This window comes from Helicoverpa zea, chromosome 9 (assembly GCF_022581195.2).
Source record: "Helicoverpa zea isolate HzStark_Cry1AcR chromosome 9, ilHelZeax1.1, whole genome shotgun sequence".
NCBI lineage: Eukaryota > Metazoa > Arthropoda > Insecta > Lepidoptera > Noctuidae > Helicoverpa > Helicoverpa zea.
The window spans coordinates 10629260-10649293 of NC_061460.1; the positions used below are offsets into that span (position 1 = coordinate 10629260).

The following is a 20034-nucleotide window of genomic DNA, read 5'->3' on the forward strand; positions in this document are numbered from 1 at the left end:
TTGTAGTCGAGGAGAAGGGTAATAAATAATACTACATTTCATATAGTCTTAGCTTTTATTTCTTGTAAGAATGTTGGATACAAATTGCTAATTTCGTATCAAATGTTTATTAAAATGCCACAGTATAAGGAGAAAAATTGTATATACTATAAATAGAAGCATTTTGGACGCCATATGAGTACCCTTGACGCTTCCTACAGTAAATGTTACTATGGTTGTTGATATGGCCGAAAGAGGCCCAATTTACCAACAAAAGACAGGCACATTAACTTATATCTATGAATAAAATATATGTCTAAAACAATAATCAATCCCCTTAGATCACAATTGTGATGTGTAGTAAGATGTGCTCAAACATATTCCGATATAACTAGCTGCCATTGATTTTTAAAACATAACAGAATATTCCAATTAAGGTACAAAATAAAATTGCTAACTGGTTAAAAAATAAAAGGATTAAAAAGCTAAAAAAATATTGCATAAAACTTTTCATTCGTACAACATTATAATTTATTAAAATTAATATTTACTGAATATACAATTCAATTTAAGTGAAACACTGCAAGGTAATACAACAATTTTTCTATAATATTAATATAAAATTGGCAATAAAAATGTTCACTCCAACTTGCTGTGGAAAATCTAAATGCTATTCATAATAAAATATAATCTAGTCGTTACTAATTGTCAAATGTTTCTAATGCTATCACCTAGATACAATCTTTATTATAATAAAAAAGAAATAAATAGGCACATCACATTCACTCCGAATGTTCGAAATACTAACTTAACGAGCTAAATTAGAATATTAATTTCACATTGTTCTCTTAACTATAAATTACTTAAAACAATCCACAATTATATTGTAGTATTGCTGGTTACAACAAACGTTGCTATGGCGTTCCGGATTTTGTACTAACATAAACATACTCGTTACATTTTGTTATGGATTGGTCGCCTGGATGCCTACGCGACGAAGCTCTTGTGTTTACATACTGAAGCTTGCAAGCATTACCTCGGGTTGCCATGTTAAAAATAGAACTAAGAACAATTAAATAATGCAGTTAACATAATCTCATTTAATAGAAAATTCTCGTGATACTGTTAAGTACAGATTAAGCATCTATTTATATATTTTTAACTAAATAATACACAACATTGCAAAGAAAATTACATCCAAAGTAGTCGCCATAATATAAACACGCAAGCCACATAAACCGATAGTAAATAATATTAAAGTTAACATAATAAAATGCAAATAGACCTTAAAAACACGAAGGAATTACATAATACATAAATGTACAGGAAATGCTCCTAATTGGATAGTTTTCGAATACCTAGATTAACCGAATTGACTTTCGTTAATAAGGAGAAATGAATTCATGGCAGTACCTTTAGCTGTCTAGGCATAGAAGGAAATTTATCGCTATAAATACGTTTACAAATTATACTAGTTGTATTAAAAACTAAACGTTGTCACTCTTAATACAATTTTTGTCAAATGATAAAAAGCGCCGGTATTTCGTCTGGGGTCGGTGGTTTGAATACCGGTTGAACGATACGGTTGGAATAGACAAGTGGCGGAATATAGAGCCGGTATGGGGGCCGGCAGCGTAGTGCATAGTTGGGTGTTGTGCGCGGTTAGTTGGTCTCGGCGGCGGCGGGCTGCGGCGGCACGGGCACGGCGAGCGGCGAGCGCTGGCGGTCAAACATCTCGAGGATCAGCTTGGGGTCGGTGCCGGCCGGGACCGTCACTGTGCCCGTCTGTGTAACACCGCTTCATGAGTACCATCGCACGTTCTTCTCGGCAACTCGTGGCGGCCGCGCGTGTTTGCCAGGGTCTACTGCAGATTATTGCCAATACGAGCTCGTTTACAACTCTCATTTTGTTTTACTACAATTTAGTCATGATGGTGAATGATCCCCTGTACGAACAACACACGAACGGACGCCACAACATTGCGTATATTTCGAGTTAGTTGGTTAATACACAATTTAAAATTAGTTTTATTTGTTGTTAATTAAGAGGAGATAGTTCAGGATCGAGAGAATCTATAAGGTTATTAATAAAGGCGTATGAAGCTAAATACTTGATAGAGGGAGTAGGGCGTTCATGCAAGGTAGATAAGTATAGTTGTACATAAGGTACTATGAAAGCAAAGTGTGGGGTACCTCGATGCGCGTGATGACTCCTTCCTCGCGACTGTGCTCTAGGACTACAAACAAAACACAAAGCGCCCGTCAAACATACAAACGGATAAACATGAAACATAAACATATAAAATGGTGTATGAAGCGATTTAAATCTTAACATTTTATTGGTAAATTTTAACAAGTAGCGCTTTGGTAGAAAACAAACAATTTCTTTTGTGATTGAAACTAAGCTAAGTTGAAATTATAATATTGTTCGACAGGCTCGACATTAAATAAAATAACTGGGAAATTGTTATTTTCAGTAACAAATAATAATTATAGAAACAATAAAAATATTATTTTGCGCGTAATGCAAAAGCTTTGCTTTATAAACATCATAATTTGGATACAAAGTAAGCCAATTCATAGCGTATGTCTCGCTTCATGCAAATTATATTTTTATTGGTGGGGAACTTAAATCCTGTGGATAAAAATGTGTATAATGGTATAACCTACAAGATTGATACTACTGTCAAATATGAAATGTTTAATTATGAGGTAAGATTGAAATTCTACTTAAATATAATTCTCCACTCTTGCTGTTACTATTTTTGGAATTTAATATTTTGAGTTTTTCTATTTTCAAAGAGCAGGATATCCTATCTATTTCTTTCATCTTGAACGTCTTATTTCAGATGCAAACGATAAAAACTGTGACTCGATTTCTTCTACATAATTATTTAAAAAAACAATAAACAATTGAATCGACTTTTGATCAAACATCATTCAACAACTATATAATGACTTATCACTACTTTTTTTCCTACTAATTCTGCCTGAACCCTAACCTACTCATCTAGTGACGTAATCACGATGACGTCATACTCACTGTTCTCGCTGGTGCTGTTGGTAGTGGTGGTGGTGGTTGTACCGTCACCGTTGGTATCGCTGACCGTGGTGCGCGTGGTAGTCTTCACTACCATAGACGATGTGTTTACTTGCGAGTTCTGTTTTAGGGGATAGAGTGTTTAGTATAATAGTTCCAACTCTTTCATACTGTTTTATGGCGAAATAAATTATGGGCTTATTATATACTTCTATTCTTATTGCTGAGTTAAAAGTTAAAGGTATGCCTTCCTGTCTCCTGATATACGTGGATGCTTGTTCAACTGTTGGTTATTGCAGTAGCCGTAAAGTTGGTCACCTATAGTTCGGCCATTCAGAGAATGCGTTCCTGACACGTCGCGATTGAACTGACGACGTAACTTTGCAATGGCGTTGCAGTTACGATAAAAATATTTTTGCTGGTTGTTTACCGTTTTAACAATTGAGGAGCATTAAAACAACATTATTATATCAATAATCAATGAATGTTATAATTTTGTGCCAAACTGAGTGTCAAATAACTTGGTAAACAATATTTTTCTAAATCTATACTGCGCTATTACAAGGTTATGTCAGCGGTTTATATTTTGTAGTGCTGTGCTAAAAATAACAGGCAAGTATCGTAATCTGTTCTTATACAGTTATAATATAAAATAATACGTTTTGATTTTCTTTTTAAGAATTGGAAAATAATGGACTATAAGACTTAATTATAACGTTTATGAAATATAAAAATAAAACTATGACCAAACCGCATTTTTATACTTAGATTAAAAATGGTAACCCCAAATGGCGTTATGGGCCGCCATTTTGTGACGCTAAAACAGTCGTCCGTTGTCGTTTCGTGCGCATAGACCACGTTTTTCAAGTGTTTTCGATCTGTTTTTATTTGATTACCCGGCTTTTGTTAGACCGAGATATCAGGATTGATTCTGTTATTGATAATAATATAATTATACATGTAGGCGAAGATGATGATGAAGACACCACCTCCTCAAGCAAATCGGAGTCTGATTAATATTCTGTTCGCACATTCAATTCAATGTACTTGTAACAAAGAATAAATAAAACAATTTTATTATATGAATATTACCTTTTTTTGGTTTCCACTTAAATAACTAAAATATAAAACAAATGATTCCGCCAATTTAAAACGAAAATAATCTTAAAATAATGCGGCGGTTCATTTTGAAGGAACGGTAACGAACTCAGTGTTATGTTGTGCCCATCACTAGTCGTGACTAACTGATAGGTGTCAGGAACGCATTCTCTGAACGGCCGAAGTATAACTACTGTACCACTTCTACAAAGTCTTGGGAACATTCAGTAGTGACCAAGTCGCTGAGTCATACGTCATACAATGTACAAGAACATTAACACAAACAAGTATCATCTTATCTTTTGTGAGTTAAAACATCTACAAAAAGTTTTGCTGTATCAATATTGTAAATAAGAAGATGTGAGCATATGGTCTTCTTTTGCTGGAATTTAATTAATTAAGTCAATGTAAAGCAGTTTTACCTGTAAGTTAATATTAAGTTCGGGCGCAGCTTGGTTGTCGGGCGGTGCTTGCGTGTGGTCGCGTACGGAGTCTACTGTGATGTCGGCCGACGCCGCTGTCACGTCGTGAGGCGCTTCTGATGACTCCTCCTGTGGTTAAACAAAATTAAATAATATCTAATTAAATAAATAAACAATTGTTTTGTGTGATCTACTTGAGAACGAGGGGCAACTAAGGCTTAAGTTCACTGACAACATAAACTTCCGTTTCTCTTAAAATAACTGTTTTCGTATAAAAAAAAAAAAAACATAGTAAGAAAACTGACGTTTATGTCGTTGGTTAAGATTATTGGAAGTTGAGATATTGTTATAAAGTCACTCATCATCACTTCACTCTTCACTCATTTTATATTACTCATTTTATCACTTTGGAACAAACTATGCAATCCTGCCTTTTGATATTTTCCGAACTTAACTTTAACTCAAAAGTTAGTGTAAGGATAGAAAAGTTTTGTATTTTATATTTAAGCACAAACCTTGTGTTCGCCATTCGTTAGCGGCGGTTCTTCTACTGCACCACGCAGCGCGGCCGCCCACGGCGACAGAATTATGTGGCACTGTGCTATCGTCACCTGCATACCATTATCATACCATTACCTGCCATACTTTTACTAGGAATTACGCTATTATCAACTCAATATCTCTTTGGATTGTTTTGATTTACTGTTTACCTTTCAGTTGCATTGTATTATTTTATCGGCTTAATATTGTTATGTAATAGAATATTTGTGAAAATATTACTTTTTAAAAGAGTGTCTATGGAGTTTCTTGCCGGCTCTTCTCCATGAGACCAACTTTTTGGAACCGTGCAATTAATTTGACGTTTCATAAGAGCCTGCAAAGGCCTATTTGAAATAAAAACAATTTGATTTTGATTTTTGATTTTGAATAAGGTTCAAATTCGCAAAGAAATGTTATTTTTGTAATATACAAATTGACATCATATTGTATGGCAGTATACAAAGGGAGAGAAGTCCAGTCATACCTTAGTAGCAGATAAAGTGATCCGTTGTAATTCCGACGAAGAATGCAAGTAGAGAGCTTCGCCTCGTTTCGAGAAGCATAAACTTGAAATGCCACTGGAACAATACATATATTTAAATTACGTTAAAGACATATTACATTGCACAGAACAGCACGCAAAATATCAGAAATCACATTAACGATTATTACATCTTACATTATATCGGAGAGTGCGTAAATATCAGATCTGCGTCTGATCCCTCTCCTGTCCCATCAGGCTATGAGAGTGAAGGAATAGTGAGTGCACCTGTGTCTGCGCAAAAGCCTGTCCACAATAGCATGTCCTGCACAGCTGATCTCCTTAGTATGAGAACAACCGTCTTGGCCCAAAACCATTATTATGACATTTTATTTTAACTTGACCTTATATTACAAGGCAAAATAGACCCTACTGGTATTATAGTAAAGTTCAATATCCACTGACTTGATGTCCTCCTTGCGCACGGCGGCGGCGTTGAGCTGTCGGCGCAGCTCGGGGCTGAGCACGAGGCAGTCGCCGAGGTTGGTGAGGCACAGCAGGCACCACTCGCGGTGCAGCCCGCCTGCTGCTCCGGGACACTCGAACCACGCGAACGCTGTGCGACGGACCTGGGGAACGGAGTGACGGTTATTTTTGGAATATAGGTCATTTGTATGTCGGTATCGTCTCAAGAGTGTGTTATTTACATCATGAACAGTAACTTTTGCTCTATTAAAAAAATATATTCAAACTGAATTAATGCTGTAATATTACCTGACATTACAGCATTCATTCAGTTTAAATATTTTTATTTTTGTATGAAAATCTAAAATGTCATAAATTTTAAAAAATCATAGAAAAAGAAGTATTTTTTGTGATTTTATTAACGTAGTTCTGGAAGGTTGGCGATGTGCTCCAAATAATCCTGTATGTCTTTATTTTTGAGGATTGTGCATGGAATAAAAGGCAGACAGACGGCGAACCACCTAGAATTATAATTAAACGCCCACAATCCCTCGCCTGTGGTAGCCGGGAATCACCTTTCGAAACCCCATAATCGTGGCGTCACCAACTTCTTCCAAAGTCGAGGGTATTTAAAGATCTCTCCCTCCTCTGCAGATTTATTGTATAAGTAGTAACTCGTTGCCCCAGTACACATACCCTGGCGCCCTCGTGCGCGGTGAGCTTGTACTTGTTGTGCGGCTTGAGCGACGGCAGCGTGAACACCTTGAACTGCTCCTCCGACGTGATCACCACGCGCTGCGTGCCGCTCTCCGGCAGCGGCGACACGCCGCGCTCAACCTGACGGTAAAAAACATTTTTATTAAGTTACAGGAATATTTTTACATTCAACATTTATAAACATACGTCCAAGGCCGTAGTGGCTATTCTCATATAAGAATGTCAGCCAGCTGCGCAGGACATATTATAGTGCACGAACATTTGCTTGGACACAGGTGCACTCACTATTCCTTCACTCTCTGCGCCCGATGGGACGGCAATCCGACACCACCAGAGAGAGATCAGGCGCAGGACCGATATTTACGTGCTCTCCGATGCGGGTGTATCTATCACCATCTTCTAGGCTCCGGGCTGTTTTGCGTTACATGCTTTAAACCGTCATTAAGTTTGACACAAATACTCTTTCTTACTTCTAGGCCGGTGCTTGAGCTGTATCTCCTTGGCGAGCTGGCAGGTGCCGGGCTGTATACACAGATATAGTTACCTCTAGCGGCTCAGGCAGCGGCACGGCAGCTCCGTCGAGCACGGTGATGCCGATGACGGGGGCGCGGTGCTTGAGCTGTATCTCCTTGGCGAGCTGGCAGGTGCCGGGCTGTATACACAGATATAGTTACCTCTAGCGGCTCAGGCAGCGGCACGGCAGCTCCGTCGAGCACGGTGATGCCGATGACGGGGGCGCGGTGCTTGAGCTGTATCTCCTTGGCGAGCTGGCAGGTGCCGGGCTGTATACACAGATATAGTTACCTCTAGCGGCTCAGGCAGCGGCACGGCAGCTCCGTCGAGCACGGTGATGCCGATGACGGGGGCGCGGTGCTTGAGCTGTATCTCCTTGGCGAGCTGGCAGGTGACGGGCTCGTCTTTCCTCTTGTTCGTGTTGGGGACGGTTATCGTGAACGCGTACACTGTGCCGTTGTTTGTGCCCGCCCATAGGGTTGGTGTTGAGTTTTGTGCTGGAGAAAGGTAGAAGTTTATGAAAGTCTAAATTGATGAATTTTTAATGGTGCACAGTTCTTGTCGAAGTGAAACATATGACTATAAAAAAAAATTGTGGTACACATTTTTCACATTACCTTACTTATTTGCATGAAACATTTATAGCCTACAGGGATTCTTATCAATACCTACTATAACAATGACTAAATAATAAGAAGGCACTGCGTGAAACTAAAATAATAAGTAATACATACTGTTAATAAGGAATGTCCTAGCGAAGTATAGACAGCGCACCATAGAGCCGAACCCGTCATCCGTAGGTCTCGCTTCGATCGCCCGCTCTACGGGCTTTAATTCCGCGTCCGTGTCTGATGCCGCCTTGTCTGTGGGCTTTTTCGGGATTGGCTGTAAGGAAGAAACAATATGATTTTACTGATATAGTTATCGGCAGGGATATTGAGCCCTGACCTTCACCTGCGCAGAAGCGATTTATTGGTTTATTGCCTTATGTGTGCAGTGCGCAAAGCGATCCCCACTCTTCCGCCGAGAGCTCAATATCCGTGCCGGTAACTATACACGCGACCGAGGAAGTAAATAAATGGGACATAGTAGTAGTACACAAGAGAGTTTATTATGGGAATACATGAGAGTGCATATATTTATGGAGATTACTTAAGAGGACATAGGGGTAGTATATAACAGAGTATGTAGGAGTAAATAAGGGTATACACTGTACATGGGGGACACTGTAGGTATATATAAAGAACCAATAAGGGTGATGACACAAGTAAATTAGAGCTGTGGACATGCTGATGATGCCCATGAGATTCTTCATGGCGTTGTTGCATAGGCTTGTGTAAGAGCTATTATAACAATCGGTATTGGAATTTTTCTGCCAAGTGTAGTAATCTGTGCTATTTAAAAGCATGTGTGTAATTATGTGTACTCACTTGTGTGGGTGAAGTGGGGCTCGACGTGGTAGTCTGTCGCCGCTGTGACCTTCCTTTCCGCAGTCTTCTGAACGACTCCCTCAGGGACTTCTTGAACGACTTTCTTCTTGAAATTGGCGTGTCGCCAGCACCGGAATGATCTGTTATAAAGATAAAAGGGATTGTTACATCGATTTTCTTCTTTTGGATGATTCAAAAGTCTGCCTCCTTGACTGGAAGATCAAAGTATTCAAGGGTATGTTTGGGTAATACATATGGGATGTCCAGCAGTTTTACAATACAAATTGAGTCTGGTTTTTAGAAGGTTACAGTTATACTGAGACACAAGGAGATCTTGGCTCCCAATTCCGGCCGAAAAAAGGGCACCGAGCATAAGTGAGAAGAAGGGCAGGCAACGCCTTCTTCTGCCCTCATGTACGGATGATGGGGAAGTCCCCGTCCACATCGGACGGGAGTCGGCGCGAGCCCCTGACGCGATGCACGGGGTAGCTCAAAACTTCACGACCTGTGCAGGAGATGAGGTGTGGAAGAATTCAGATTCCCGCGGCCCTGCGCGCACGTGCAGGGAGACACAGCGACGGTTACTAGCTGGTAAGAGTCCAGCACTCCATTCCGCCTGTACCTAAGTTTAGGAAGTTCATATAGAGTGTTGTTACCGTGCGGGTTGAGCGTGCACTTGTGCAGCAGCGGGCGGCAGGCCAGCGCGTCCAGCAGCGCCAGCCCGTGCGCCGTGCCGCCGCACACCACGCCCCACTCCCACTGCGCCGCCAGCGCCGTCACCGCCGCCGGGGGGACCAGCTGCAGCACCGAGCTCGCCTGGAGAACGTATAAGTCGTAACGTTAACATTAAAAAATTCTTTGTAGAACATTATCTGCCAAGCCTTTTCCCAACTTTGATGGGGTCAGTTTCCAGTTTAATTGCATACAGCTTACAATTCTTTACGGAACATGCAGTGAAGTTTTTGCGGACACGCCGAGCACGCGTAGCGGGAGATCGTGCGGCACCCCGGATTAGGCACACTACTATCACCCTTCAAGGCACGTTTAAACTATGCGCGGCTCGTCGCCCCGTAAAGGATCATAGACCTCACTTGTGATTAGTTCAGACTCCACTAAAATGGAGCTGAGCGGAGCAGTTTATCAACCAACTGAATTTTGTTTATCAAACATCTCGTCTCCGCCCCCTCACAGTAGTATTTACAACCGGAGAAAGCCTGAGTCTTAGGGCTCATACGCACTATGCGGGTAGCCGCATTGCGGCTAGCCGTCCGGCTGACCGCAAGCACAATTATGTACGTAATATTCATTTCTATGCGCACTGCGATGCGGCTACCCGCAGACCGCTCCGGTCGCTCGGAGGGCTGCGGCCCGAGTGACGGCCAGCCGGACGGTTGCTATACGCACTGTGCGGTTCAGTCTGCGGCTGCCCGCCATTGAGTGAGTACGTGGTACGCACGTGGTACGTCTGGTAAAATGGAATTCGATACCGAAAAATTTATCATCGAAATCCAGAGTCGGCCAGCAATTTGGAACACCAAATAACCAGAGTATTCTGATAGAATATTAAAACAAAGAGCATGGGAAGAGTTAGTGCATATTTATCACGGTACGGAATTGACAAAGGAGGAAAAACAAAAACTAGGTAATTATCAAAATAGGTATTTTATTTAAATGTAATTATCCTGCCATTCTACTCTCCCTTCATGCATAAAATATTCTGCAAATGATTCTCGATATCCGAAAGCAGTTCTATTGTTTCTTCGCACGTTATCTCGAGTAATAGTTTCAGTTAGTGGATTACTTAATGAGTCTCTAAAAGAATATCCGTCTCTGTCTCTTACAAAGTTGTGTAAAATGCAAGCAGACTTAATAATATCACTAACTAAATCGATGTGAACATTAATTGGTCTGTGAAAAATGCGCCACTTATTCGCAAGTATGCCAAAAGTACATTCAATGTAACGTCTAGCCACACAAAGTCTATAATTGAATGTTCTTTTTGTAATATTTAAATTATTTCTCGGATAAGGGCGCATCATGCACGTACTTAAAGCAAATGCCTCGTCTCCTACAAAAACGAAGGGGAAACAAGTTGCATTGTTTCCTGAAATAGGTGCTGGTTCAGGAATGTTCAAGCGGTTCTCTTGAATTTTTTTATAAAAGTTTGAGTTTTGAAATATTGCTGAGTCACCGAATCTTCCATATGCTCCAACATCAATCATCACAAATTTGTAGTTGCTGTCACAAATTGCTAGCAATACCAAAGAAAAATATCCTTTATAATTGAAGCACATTGATCCACTATTGTTAGGTGCTATAATTCTAATATGTTTTCCGTCACAAGCACCTATACAGTTCGGAAAATGTGCTCTAGTAGAGAAACCATTTGCAATTTGAAGCCACATATCTTTGGTTGGTTGTGGTAGGCATATATTTTTTAAGCAAAACCATATAGCTGCACATACTTCTCGAACTATTTCGGCGATAGTACTAATTCCAATCTTAAACATATAATGCAATTCTGCGAATGAACAGCCTGACGCCAAATATCTGAAACAATGTTTTTTTTTTTTTTAGGTTTGAGTATTCAAAAAAAATGGAGAAATATTCGCGACTGTTTTGTGAAGGCCCATAAAGCGAAAGAGACTAAGAGCGGATCAGCGGCAAAAAAAAAGACTTCATATGTTTTCTACGATAGTTTGTTATTTTTAAAAGATACTGTAACTGTCAATAGCACAACGGGGAATGTAACTACAGAAAATGAAGATGGTAACACAGCTATGCAAAATGAAGAAACACTTCCATCAAATACTTCATGGGCACCAAAGAGAAACAAGAAAAATAATAGTGATGATCTTATCGGTAGAGAGTTAGTCGGGGCCTTAAATAGAAATTTAGAAAGAAAGAGTGTTGAAGATGACGCGGATCGCCTCTTTTTCTTGTCTCTAGTAAAGGAATTTAAAAAAATTCCAGAACATATGCAATTGCAAAGTAAATTAGATATTTTAAAGGTAATTAAAGATGCGCAGATTTTCAATTATTCGAACATTGATTATCCAAGGCCTAATTCTTACCGGGGTTATCAAATGTCACATTATTCTGGTAATAGTCCCTATTCTCACCGTACAAACTTCTCGGAGGTTGGACGAGGTAATACCCATCATGGATATCAAACGGCACAGTTTTCAGGAAGTAATGTTTACACGCAGCCTGTGCAGTCTTCGGAGTTTGGACGAGACACGTCTCAAGAAATTGTGAGGAATCCGACGAATGCACAATCGCCAATTTCCGAAAAATCTCAGGAGAGTGATTATAGGAATCCGACGAATGCTCAATCGCCAATTTCCGAAAATTCTCAGGAGAGTGATTATCTGGAACTTTTTAATTCCATCACTGACGATGATGCTTGAAATGTGTACCTACATTATTTTAATAAAAATTGAATTATAAATATTTATTTTACTTACCGTAGCACTATTATTAACTTTACATCCGGTTTAATACTATTGCGAAATTGTGTCAATAATTCTTCAAACGTTTTTATGCTCATTCTAGTAAATCCGAAAAACTTATCTTCATATTTTTTTACTTCTTCGAAAAATATTGCAAAATGGTTGCTCTCATCTCGTGTTTGCAAATAAGGATGCACCCAGTACTTCTTTTTTTGTTTTTTCTTCTTTACGTAACGTGTGTAAATTTACTACATTTACACACATTACGTGCAACTTTTTCCACGTCCATCTTTGAAATGGATCGACATGATCGCAAATCGCAACGGTTCTTCAACCGCACGTTGCGGTTGCGAATGCGGCTGCCCGTGATCCGGCTGGCCGCATTCGCAACCGCATCCTGCGGTCAGCCGCGCGGCTAGCCGTAATGCGGCTACCCGCATAGTGCGTATGAACCCTTATGCTCTGACTTTTGTAAGAAGTAGTTTTATATCTTTGTAAGTAGGTCTACAGTATCTTTATAAGATTGGCGGGGATTTCCTCAAGCGTAGGATTGGAATTGTTACTTCGTCACTCACCTGATATCCTTGTGGGAATGTTAGTGATCCTGATCTTAAAGTCAGCTGATCGTGTCCCTTCCACACAAAGCCGTCGCGATCTGATACGATGTTCACTGTCACAGACTGGAACAGAATAATACCATTTAATAAATCAATAATTTAACTTCAATTATTAAATAATTATTTTTTATAATAGTTACCTTAACTTCAGCAGTGTTTGATGAGGTCTTGAGGCTCGCGATAACAATGTGACCAGCGGCACCACCGATTGTCAGCATTCCGGAAAGTGGGCATAGGATTACCTGATGAAAATTATACCATGAAAAGTTTCCAATTTATGAAGAAAATGTTTCTTGTTTTATGTGTAAGTTAAATAGTGTAAATTGGCTTCGACCGTTCTATTTAATAAAATAAATAAATGTATTTGTATTTTGTATGTATTTCTTACCCGTTTGACAGCAAGTCTTGGATCGTCACTATAGGGGTCGAAAGTTCCCACTCGTCTGAAAGGAGGCCATTCCTCTTCGTCGGTCTGACTGTCATTGTTCTCGCCTATTTCTTCACCACTATTTATACAAAAAAAAAACATTATAAAAATGTATGTAATACAAAATGATGTTGTCTCTGGCTGGTCATAATGTTGCCAGGGTAAATAAATAACGCATATTTAAATAAGTTACTGATTTTATGTGTTAGTATTAGTGGCCTTATCGGGGGGACCACACGGTAGATTGGTTAACAAAAATATATGGGGGAATAAACATGATGGGTTTCATGAAAATACGTGAGTTCATTCAAGGTAATTTCAGCTTATGGTAAACACAATTGGCCTTACTACAAAAACTTAAACACCTGATTTACACTCGTCTAAAAAGATTGTGGCTCCAAAATGAACCATATGTCAACGTCATAATTTGACATTTTTTTAGACAAGTCTTAAACTGACGTTAAAAAGTTTTTGTGGTAAGACGGAATATGTTGAATATGATAGACATTTAAATGTTTTTATTCTATGTATATTTTTGGCAAATCATTGCAAAATGAGACGCTACAAATTAAATTAGGAAGGTAACAGTTTATAAGACGAACAAAAAAAAGTGATTAATATTTCCTTCCATTCTGCGTGCATTACTGAAGAATGACTTATGACGGCATAAAGTTGCCATAACAAAAAAATGTATGAATAAAAACTCATGCAGCTGGCAATAAAATAATTTTTCATGCTAACAACATTAACTGTTACCTTGTGGTCGACCGTTTGAGCCCACTTCGTAATGAGCAAGCAATAAGCAGAGGAACAAATTGTTAGCGAACGGTAAAGGCGACGTCACACAGAGGGCATTAGGATGAAGACTTAGAAAAAGTTTACATGACTCATCAAAGAAAGATTACCGTTAAAATTACCATTCACATGTTGGATTAAAATTACCATTCACATATTGGATTATAAACTCGTTAAGGCCCAAGTTAATCGAAAGCTCCAAGTTTCAAAGCAAACAGTTGTTTTCAGAAAAAGCCCACGTTTATGTTGTCGGTGAACATTGGCTTAGACTCATATCTTTAAGAGACATCAATCTTTTTTCTCTGGAATAATGGCTACTTTTGCGTCTATTTTCCAAAACATTCTCTATACAAGGTGTTGATTTGCATTTGTGCCATAGTTCAGGAGGAGGACATACAATACATAAATAATCGATTGGAATTACAGTAGATGGGAAATAACTAATATGCACTGCTTTTTTTGTCATTGTAATGTCGTGGTATTTTCGAAGTAATCCAATTTTATGAATGAAATTTATGAGTGATCGTTACGAATGCTTTGTGTTTGCGTTTGTGTGAGGGTGCAGCACGGTTTTAACGCCAGTAACATACGCGACAAGTTTAAATAAGGCTAGATGACATTTACGGAATTCCGAAAAAAAATTAAAGAAAAAAAATTACGTACCAATTTTTTTATTGATTTGGGTCGAGAATCATTAGCATAATTACGTCCTTGAATATGGCACGGATGCAAATCAACAGCTTGTATGTATAAATGGGTATTTTAGTATAAGGTTATCCCATATGGCCTCTATGTGTCGAGGCCTTCATTGCAAGCCATGAATGACTTTTAGCAGGCTATGTAAACCATTATTTACCTCTAGAAAAATTTGATTGCACTTATAAATTCTAAACTCGAAATCTTTAAAAATAGCTTTTTCAAATATTTAAAAGTTGACTTTAAGTGTTAGTTTGCTACGATAATTATTATTTAACTAGCTTTTACACCACTATTTTTATGATCACCTCTTATATCATCAATATAAAAAGTATATAAATAAAATGTCGGTCACCTGAACAGCTGTGCCGTAGTATACTTGTAGAGAGGAGTCATGGCGACTCCGCTAACGTCCCAGAACCTCACGGAGCCGTCTTCGTGCCCCGTGAGTAGCAGTTGTCGCTCCGCGTGCTCGGGAGTCTCCGCGACGCCGCCGGAGATCGGCCATGCGCTTTCAGAGTAGACGTTTTCGCTTTGCTGTTGACCTGGGTATGATAAATAACAGATTTAGTATTCTGAAGTTATAGTCGTGGTGGCCTAGTGGGCAAAGAACCGACCTCTCGAGTAGGAGGGCGCGGGTTCGATTCCAGGTCAGGCAAGTACCAATGCAACTTTTCAAGTTTGTATGTACTTTCTAAGTATATCTTAGACACCAATGACTGTGTTTCGGATGGCACGTTAAACTGTAGGTCCCGGCTGGCATTGAACATCCTTGGCAGTCGTTACGGGTAGTCAGAAGCCAGTAAGTCTGACACCAGTCTAACCAAGGGGTATCGGGTTGCCCGGGTATCTGGGTTGAGGAGGTCAGATAGGCAGTCGCTTCTTGTAAAGCAATGGTACTCAGCTGAATCCGGTTAGACTGGAAGCCGACCCCAACATAGTTTGGGAAAAGGCTCGGAGGATGATGATGAGTATTCTGAAGTTAAGTATTTTATGGTTTTATCGTATTTTGTGCGTATGCTTTTGAGCACCCGATGTAAAACTGCAGGTGGAGTACATTAAAATATTACAAAGGTAATCTTGGTAGCATTTGTACTGAAGCCACCGTCAAGAGCTTTCATATGGCATAGCTTTACTTTTATAGGGTACATACGCATGATCCTTTCTAGTTGGATTTCATTTCTTGTTTATTGTACCGTACCATACACCCGACATGATTCCTATATAAAATATACTCGTCCAGTTTTATCAGAAACAAAAACACAGTTGTTTGTATATTACACAATTTCTCTCATTTTAAATCAACATTTAAACAAATAAGATCTCTCACCAGCAGCGACGATATTCTCATAAACATTGGATGCAACATTGTCGACCAACTGTGCGGTAGTGACGGCGGACGCGTGAATAGACACGAGGTACGGTAGGCGGAGAGGACGCCAGCGATCGTCGCATAGGTCTATTACTACTAACTCTTCTTCTGCTAATACAACCTGGGGACGAAGGGAAGAGCAAAATGTTATTTGTTTGTAAATATAAATTTTGAATAAGACTACTTAGTTTTTTATTGCTTTCGCACAGCATGTTACTATAGTATAGATATAATTTTTTATTTGTTGAAAAAAATGGCTAGTTCGATGCAATTATAATATGAGAAATCTATGCCTACGTGAAAGATATCGATGGTGGGGAAAATTTAGGTCCAATATATTTTTCTCAATTTATTGGCAAGAATCTCTTTCAATAAGAATTATTCAATGAGTAACATTATGTTATTGTAAACTTACCAAAGCAGCGGCGACTTGGTTGACGGTTTGCAACTGCATCTGCGCGGGAGTGTCGGGCCGGTCCTCCTGTAGCGGCACGCCGTCCGGAGGCACCGGGGTCGTTGTGAAGAAATCGATTACCTAGTGATAATATGAAAATAAAATTAAACGAAGCAATACTTATGGACAGTGTCACCGGTTACTGATAAAGGTCCTAATATATAAATTAGGAACTTATCTGACAGATAAACTTTTGGTTTCACAGGTGTCGGATAGCAATATTTGAAAGAAATATAAGCATCCTTTCCCTGGCAGACAGCATATACCATCAGATAACTGAAAACTGTGAAACCGGGCTTTAAAATTGTCATAAAAGTATCGATTGTAAGAATGGATTTATTGCTGTTAAGAGAATCGATAACTTACTCGGCTAGTAAAATCGAATGCGACGTGTTTCTCTCCCTGTTGTACTGTGACTGTGTATTTGTCGGAGTATGAAGCTCGTGGCATACCACCTGTAAACAAAATGTCTTGATGATAAGTTTCAGTTTTGAAGAAATTCCATTTGAGATAGCCAGGATGTACATATTTTTTTAAAATTAACTAAATTATATAGACGATATAGAATATAATGATATAGAATGCCATACCATGTTTCTAGCAAATAAAATTTCTGATTTCTGACGTCTAAGTAGGTTACCTATTTGATTAAAAATGCTTTCAATGATTACTTATATACAAATGCACCTAATGATTACATATTTACAAATTGAATAAATATTGTGCATTTCCTTTCATTTATAAAGTAACCCCGGATGATATAAGCTCAATGTTACAAAGGTCCGGGAAGAAGTTTACACGGGCTTTTTATGTAAAACCTAATGTTCATAAAGATAAAATTGTCATCTTACCCGCATAAATAGTGATCTCATCGCCATCAACGCTGGTCCTGTTCAAGATCTTGTTGATGGCCTTGCAGGGGTAGGGTCCGTACGGCGTGATGGGTTCCTTCAGAGGCCGGTCGCTGTTGGCTCCGGCCACCTCCCATGTTACGTAGGACCCGTCGTTGTGGGACGATGTGAAGTGCTCGCCTGGGGGGAAGAGTTTGTGTTACATTGGTGGGTAAAAATATTTAAGTTTGGATGGGGAAAAAGTAGGTTTAATGTTTGTTTCCGGTAATTATTTTCAACTTAGGTAGAATGTTTGTTTTATTGTTGCGCAATGAAATTTATTTTCTTCTTCTTCTTTCAATGTATTCCATGTGGTATTTACAAGGTCCAAAGTAGCTGAGCCAGCAAGAAGCAAAACACAATATTTTTAAAATATATTTTTTTGAAAAATATGGGTTGAAAAAGCAATTTTATCGCTTCTTTATCTGGTGACGCATATGCCAAACGTCTAAGGTACAGATTTTTTTTCTTATCGTTAAAGTTCTCGCAAAACTCAATAGCGCTTAAAACGACCTCTGCTGGTACCTAAAATTGGATTCAGCGCAGCGACTCGCACAATGTTTCGTGACAGCAAAAAGTTTGTCAAGAACTATACCACTAATTAGTCTTCCATATACCATTTACTAGTGAAAAGTCGTTGGAGTAGCTAATAAATAAATAAGATTTTATTACCTTCATCATTCCAACACAAGCTCTCCAGCTGCTGGTTGGAGACGAATGTGTGCGTTGGCGCCGCGGCCAAACGGTCCCATAACACGACGAGGCCTCGGTTGTAGCCTATGAGCAGTCGCGACGGGACCTTCGGGTGCTCGCAGAGAGCTTCCACTGCGCCGGGGTTCACTTTGAAGTCTTCTGGACAACTGGAAGTGAGAGTTCATGTGTTAGTGAGATCATAATTTTTTGTAGAATCTTTACTTATAGAATAAACTGTCAGTATTAAAATGCTATAGCTGTTTAGAATTATCTTCTACAATTACCAGGGAATTTACTGAATTTCGATAATCTTTACCTAAACGCATGCCATTGTTTTAAAAAGTTTGTTCGAGATGAGGATGGTTTAAACCTATCACTAAAGTCAGCATATTAAGGTGGTTAAAGTTTAATTCATTTTTCAAATTGTTCGATTTTGAATTGATGGATGATCTTAAAAAATAATTTTAGAAAAACACACTCACTTCTGCATAACAACATCCTGATATATCACATCTTCGGTGACGGCGAACGTGTTAAGGTCCAGGTTGTATATGTTCCCTCCCTCAGTACCGATCAACAGGTGCTTCCCCGTAGACTCGACGCATAGGGACGATATCTTCTTATTCTTGCCTTCGAATATGTATGTCTTCAGCTCCACGAGGGATTTCTCGTTTATCTCCCATAAGTGGAGGCTGTTGTCGTCTGATAGTGATACTAGTCGGCCTGTGCCTGGAAAGAAAGTAGAGCTTGGTTTTATAATGTGCATGAGTTCATACAACTAGGACTAGGGCAACTAACTCTTTCAGAGGTGAAAAAAATGCGTGTGAAACCTGTATTTGAAATTGCACACAGATAGCTTAGTTTTATTATTTGAATTCGGCGCATTGTTCATTGTGTCCGATCAAAATAAATTAGGTTTGTTCAGAATTACATGTTAAACAATCTCAGATAGGATTTTGCTCCGGGCATCTAAATATTATATTTAGGAGTTGCTAACGCCTGATAAAATAACGATAATTTTTCAGCAATATCATATTGCTAATCGGTAACTTAAAGATTAGCAAACTTTAGGATAGGTTATTATTATTACCAGGTTCAGTTATTTCATAAATGTATGGTAAGTTCATTGCTTTCTTATCAGCACCGCCCTATTTTATCTTATCGATAAAATTGGCTGAAGTCAAATATCGATGATTACACATATTGGTAGTATGTGTATAATATAGATTGTGGTACATACATTCCCAAAATTGAAACTCCATAATCATATATTTTATCTAGTATTTGGCCATCGAGAGTTATGTTTCAATGTCGAAACTTATTCTGATAAACGAATAGTAGGGATGTCCATGTTTAAAGTTATTGAGGTCTATCCAAATACGTAGGTATGTTAATTTAATAGTGTATAGTATAGTTTCAAATAAATGGTATTAATTTCCATTCCATAATGAAAGCGGTTAATATACTATTACGTCTGATATTCGCATACCATGAACTAAAAAGGGCGTAAGTATGCCACAGATGAATAATATCCAAAAATACTACGTTATCAAAGTCACTGGGCGTGACTAAACGTTTCATAATAAACCGTATGCGTGGGCGCAGCTACACCGCACTGGAGTCTGGATCCCTAACGAACTGTTTATTTCTATCTGTTTATATTTTAAGACGAATAAACTGGAAATTAATAAGACTGTTTATGGTTTCTTAGAAATTACTGTGATGTTTTTATGGAGTTAAATGCACCTGTTTGAATTTAATTATGTATCATGTAGCATTTTATTTGAATGCTTATCAGTCATAATGTCGATGTACTCATAAGATAGGGGCATAACAACACATTGTAATTAGTCATCATTAATCTAATAAAAGCATTCCTGGGCCCACCTTAAAATTATTTACATGCCTAACATTACATTTACTAAAATTATTTATTTAGCATTTCTCAGCCAA

General features: G+C 38.8%; 2 protein-coding genes across 8 annotated transcripts in view; both read right to left on the bottom strand.

Annotated features, from left to right (window-relative positions):
• Nucleotides 1–41: 41 nt before the first annotated feature.
• Nucleotides 42–20034, bottom strand: part of LOC124633437 (lethal(2) giant larvae protein) — a 48570-nt gene continuing 28577 nt past the window's right edge. For 3 of the 7 annotated variants that reach the window (XM_047168655.1, XM_047168654.1, XM_047168653.1), the window contains exons 4-25: nucleotides 18564–18810; nucleotides 18061–18248; nucleotides 17350–17529; nucleotides 16865–16953; nucleotides 16460–16579; nucleotides 16003–16165; nucleotides 15028–15217; nucleotides 13143–13260; nucleotides 12895–12996; nucleotides 12713–12817; nucleotides 9342–9501; nucleotides 8686–8825; nucleotides 7990–8140; nucleotides 7547–7752; nucleotides 6722–6862; nucleotides 6026–6189; nucleotides 5564–5657; nucleotides 5055–5150; nucleotides 4540–4668; nucleotides 3023–3140; nucleotides 2173–2216; nucleotides 42–1764 (exon numbers count right to left, since the gene is read on the bottom strand). In XM_047168655.1, the coding sequence (XP_047024611.1) occupies nucleotides 1642–1764; nucleotides 2173–2216; nucleotides 3023–3140; nucleotides 4540–4668; nucleotides 5055–5150; nucleotides 5564–5657; nucleotides 6026–6189; nucleotides 6722–6862; nucleotides 7547–7752; nucleotides 7990–8140; nucleotides 8686–8825; nucleotides 9342–9501; nucleotides 12713–12817; nucleotides 12895–12996; nucleotides 13143–13260; nucleotides 15028–15217; nucleotides 16003–16165; nucleotides 16460–16579; nucleotides 16865–16953; nucleotides 17350–17529; nucleotides 18061–18248; nucleotides 18564–18810 (3068 nt within the window). In that variant the 3' untranslated portion in view covers nucleotides 42–1641. Of the gene's footprint in view, nucleotides 1845–2172; nucleotides 2217–3022; nucleotides 3141–4539; nucleotides 4669–5054; nucleotides 5151–5563; nucleotides 5658–6025; nucleotides 6190–6721; nucleotides 6863–7546; nucleotides 7753–7989; nucleotides 8141–8685; nucleotides 8826–9341; nucleotides 9502–12712; nucleotides 12818–12894; nucleotides 12997–13142; nucleotides 13261–15027; nucleotides 15218–16002; nucleotides 16166–16459; nucleotides 16580–16864; nucleotides 16954–17349; nucleotides 17530–18060; nucleotides 18249–18563; nucleotides 18811–20034 lie in introns of all 7 variants that reach the window. The other 4 variants (XM_047168658.1, XM_047168656.1, XM_047168659.1 and 1 more) reach the window with 3 other exon arrangements.
• Nucleotides 10332–12523, bottom strand: LOC124633441. The gene is made up of 2 exons (XM_047168665.1): nucleotides 12153–12523; nucleotides 10332–11235 (listed from the first exon to the last, which is right to left on the bottom strand). The coding sequence occupies exons 1-2, from the start codon at nucleotides 12233–12235 to the stop codon at nucleotides 10353–10355; spliced, it is 966 nt and encodes a 321-aa protein (XP_047024621.1). The 5' UTR covers nucleotides 12236–12523; the 3' UTR covers nucleotides 10332–10352.

What these genes read in the sequence shown, in the direction of transcription:
- LOC124633441 (XM_047168665.1), bottom strand. Translation starts at nt 12,235, where the DNA reads ATGAGCATAAAAACGTTTGAAGAATTATTGACACAATTTCGCAATAGT. An exon ending in AAGTTAATAATAGTGCTACG is followed by an intron (nt 11,236 to 12,152) that starts GTAAGTAAAATA and finishes ACATTGTTTCAG; the next exon opens with ATATTTGGCGTCAGGCTGTT.